General features: G+C 41.5%; 1 protein-coding gene across 2 annotated transcripts; it reads right to left on the bottom strand.

The window, feature by feature from the left end:
- Positions 1-682: 682 nt before the first annotated feature.
- Positions 683-2,948, bottom strand: hax1 (HCLS1 associated protein X-1). 2 transcript variants are annotated; one of them, XM_085445085.1, is made up of 7 exons: positions 2,743-2,948; positions 2,216-2,466; positions 1,762-1,961; positions 1,616-1,670; positions 1,386-1,519; positions 1,156-1,291; positions 683-1,082 (listed from the first exon to the last, which is right to left on the bottom strand). In XM_085445085.1, the coding sequence occupies exons 1-7, from the start codon at positions 2,805-2,807 to the stop codon at positions 1,009-1,011; spliced, it is 915 nt and encodes a 304-aa protein (XP_085301211.1). In that variant the 5' UTR covers positions 2,808-2,948; the 3' UTR covers positions 683-1,008. The 2 variants fall into 2 exon arrangements, with proteins under 2 accessions (XP_085301211.1, XP_085301212.1); XM_085445086.1 differs by having other exon boundaries at positions 1,171-1,291; positions 2,743-2,947.
- Positions 2,949-4,019: the final 1,071 nt, after the last annotated feature.

Here is a 4,019-nt window from a genome sequence, read left to right as displayed (position 1 = left end):
AACAGAAGGCCTAGACGGCTTAGAAAAATGTGGAGGGCATAGATGTAAAAAATGTTTCACTACAACAAAGTAACCGACAAACATTGAAATGTCAAAAAAAGTTTAAATTTAGCACCGTCTGCTACAGAAATGTCTCATTTTGTAACGCGGTAAAAAAAAAAAAAAAGACATTCAACTTTTTCTTTGAATTAAGAAAAACTTGTTTTATAATTACAGCACAGTCTGGGCGCTGAGCTACCAGATCTGACTCTGTAATTTTACAAGTTTACTTCTGATAATTTAAGCACAAACAGTTGGACTGACAGATTTCCTTCATTTAAAACAACAGCATTTCTTTATCGTGTTGACAAACTGACACAAACGGTTAAATGTGTAAGCTCCTTTAAATTAAGAGAAAGGGCAACGCCACTGGTCCGTCTCACTCGAGGTTTAAATGAGCTGTACATGACGCGTGATAGAAATTGTGACCCTGTAGAGCCTGAACCACGAAATATTTGCCAGAAAATGAAGCATTTATGGAACTTAGTGTGAAATTTTTAAAAATTATATGAATTTTAAATTGTATCATATTTGATACATCCAGCATTTTTTTAAGTTCTGCTTAAAAGTATATTGTGCAGTTTTGTTTTTTGATCATGTAAAATCTGAAGACTGTTACTAACAAAAATATGAGCCAAACAACTTTGTACATATATTAAGAGTCTTTATTTAATTCTTCACTCACTCACATCCACACAGGCTTGTCTACAGGACAATACAAAAATAAAATATGGAAACGTGAATTGTTCAGCGTCTCATGTGTCTCAGTGTGTCACCATCAATAGCTTTCAGGATCTGCAGCTTCGATCCTGCATGATCAATTTGGACTTCCAGTTTCATCTTAAATGAGCCAGCGAGAATTTATCCAACATATTCGTTTTGGCAAAGAAAGACCGTGAAACTATTTGTCCATACATTGGTACGTAATATAAATATGCCAGCTCACATCTCTAATAACTCCTTCACATTTTATTTAAAGCCTCCAAAGAACCTGGAGAATAATGAGCCATCATCCCGCAAGTCTGAGAAGCGGTGGGGATCACCTGGAAGAAAAGCAAAAATAAATACAGGATTTTTGTGTGTGTGTGTCAGATAAACAATTCAAAGAACACACACCGGAGACATGCTGACCTTGCAGCACGGGTCCATTCGAATGATCTGGTCCCCCAGAAATCCCAGAACCTCCCGAGCGAGTCACCGTGGTCTCCTCGTTGCCTTGGCCGTCTCTTACCGTACGCCTCTCCTCTACACTCTGACACACGCAAACGAAATGCTCATCAAAACGGAGACAAAACTATTAAAAGAATCACTATGAACGTATTATTACAGAATCAAGAAACACTCACCCCATCAGGCTTCACCACCTTAGTGACAGTGACAGACTGAAAGAAAGACCGAGTTCTGGGCTGGTTGGGTGCCTGACCAGCAGGTGGCGTCAGAAGCTGATCCAAGCCATCAGAGGACACAGCCGAGTCCAGATCTTGGGAGGATCAGGATGGGAATAGAAAATAAATTTGACACAATCTAAAAGAGCTTCCACTAAATTATCAAATAAAATGTAAATATCAGCACCCACCTCTGTCACCTTTGTGCTCCTCCTGTGGAGTTTTGTGTCTCCAAATATCATTAAACTTTTAAACACACAATACAAAAATCTCAGTTAATATACAACCGCTTGTGTCGCAACAGAAACAAAGAAGGAGGAGTGAATATCTCCTTTACCCTGGAAAAAGGGGTCCGGCCATGAAATTCAGGTGACTCATAAGAAGGTCTGTGATCACCTCGGGGCTCTCTGGATCGTTGTTGTGTGTCGCTGTCAGGATATTTGAGCATAAAGTCTCTCAGAGGGTTTCCACTGGAGCTTCCTCGTCCTCTCTCTGCTCTGTCCTGAGACGGTGGTGGTGGCATGATGTGGGGAACATCTAAAACACAAAGAGGGCAAAAGAGCAAAAAGGTTCAACACAGAGGAGAGGAACATGTCGAGTTGTGGTAAGAATTTGAGTCTTCATGGGCATGGATGTTATGGTTAACTTTGCGATTTTAATTATTTATTTTTCCAGGGTGAAAGAATTGTACACCGTACATCTTTACTGACACTTTTTATACTTGTTTGTTTTGTTACATTTCGTTAAAAACAAGCAACATGAAAACGGGGCTCGTGGGTCTGTTTTCATACCAAAGCGTCCAGACTCTGGATGTCCCTCCCAACGACCCAGCTGGGAGAATATCTCCTCCATCTCCCTGAGGACGTGGCCAAACATCGGGGGGTCCTGAATCCGCATCCCGTCCGGGCCAAAACTGAAGCCAAACCTCCAGGCGCTGTCAAATGGGTCCTGCTGCTCCCCACTGAACCCATCATAGTGGAATCCATCTTCATCATCTTCATCTTCATCGTCGTCATGAGTCATGGCATCGAAGAAAGGGTCCCTGATAGACGAAGTAACACAAATGTACAAACTTTGAAATCTCCCTTTGGTTTAGAAACTGCGTTACAACATGCCACCAGCAAACAGACCTCAAAGTACTCAATCGTATTAACTCCGTGAGCATAAATAGCACCAAAATCTAGCTGAAGGACCCCTGTGGTTTTCCTGGCAGAAAACACTAATCTTGTCCCTGACATAGCTGCACGCAGAGAAAGTGTACTAAGTTCAGCTAGCGTAGCCGAGTGTACAGCTACATACTCCGACGCCATAAACTCACCTCCGGCCACGATAATGGCCTCCGGGTACCCCGAAGAACCCGCGAAATAAATCAAAAACACTCATTTAACTGCAGCTTTGGTGGACACTTAAACCATAACTTGAAATGTGCAAGCAACGGACACCAACTAGAGAAACTCGCCAAGAAGTACTACAGCTGTCAACAGTGTCGTAAAGCGTTCTAGACGATTTATCATGACGCAATCTGTCGTAATGTTACTTTACCGTAAATAATAGATAAAACGGGCACTCGAAATAAAAGCGCACTGTTGAGATTCAGGTAACAGTACGACCAACCACCTTGAACGGTACACCAGAATTAGACCACTACAGTTTGCATGGAGTCAACAAAAATGGACAACAGAAGATTGGATAAAAGTTGCCTTTCTGATAAGTCTCCATTTCAACTGCATATTTGGATGGTAGGGTGAGAATTTGGTATTGACAACAGAAAGCTTGGAACCATTTTATATCAGTGGTTCAGGCTGCTGCTGGTTGGCACACTTTGGTCCCCTTAGTACAATTTAGACACAGCCTTCTTGAGTATTGCTGATTCCAACCGGATAACAGGCCAAGTCACACAGCTCATGCACCTTAAACTGGCTTCTTGAACATGACAATGAGTTTTTAAAATCAGCCTCCACGGTCGCCAGATCTCAATCCGATGGAGCACCTTTGGGATCCAGTGGAACATCATGGAGGTGCAGCATGGATATCTTCTGCAGCTGTGTGATGCTATCATGTCGAAGGGGACCAAAATCTCTGAGGAATGTTTCCAGTGCCATGAAAAAAAATTAAGCAGTTATGAAGCCCCCCTTCATAACAGTACAATCTGCTGCTAGCAAGGCGTAACTGGTAAGTGTATATGGGTCATATATATCTCATGAAATCAGAGTATAATACAATTATGCCAAATTGGATCAGAGCTCATTTAGAGAGAACATTTACAGCTTTTAGTATTTTATTTTTTTATTCTGATGCTCCAATACAGAAGCTTTGCATGATTCAGAGTTTAAGAAATCCAATTTCTGCTATGTCTCACTTCATCCAGTGGCGGAAATTATCCTTTTCAAGCCCACTCATTGAGAGCCCAATGTCTTCTGACTGGCTGCAACTCACTAGGCTTCTAAAAACATAAGCTAGTGCTTGCAAGGTGTAATCACATATTGGGAAAAAGGGAAAAAAAAAAAAAAATCATACTAAGCTGACATGAGCTTGGCACAAGAAACCTAATAGAGACCAAGTGTTTAGAGCAGTCTGAAGCCTGAGCCAGTAAAG

Source organism: Copadichromis virginalis, linkage group LG22 (assembly GCF_057382275.1).
Source record: "Copadichromis virginalis isolate Kocher_CV1m ecotype Utaka linkage group LG22, C_Virginalis_male_GT1.1, whole genome shotgun sequence".
NCBI classification, from domain to species: domain Eukaryota; kingdom Metazoa; phylum Chordata; class Actinopteri; order Cichliformes; family Cichlidae; genus Copadichromis; species Copadichromis virginalis.
Note: the sequence above shows the minus strand (reverse complement) of the source record. Positions and strands in the feature narration are given on the sequence as shown.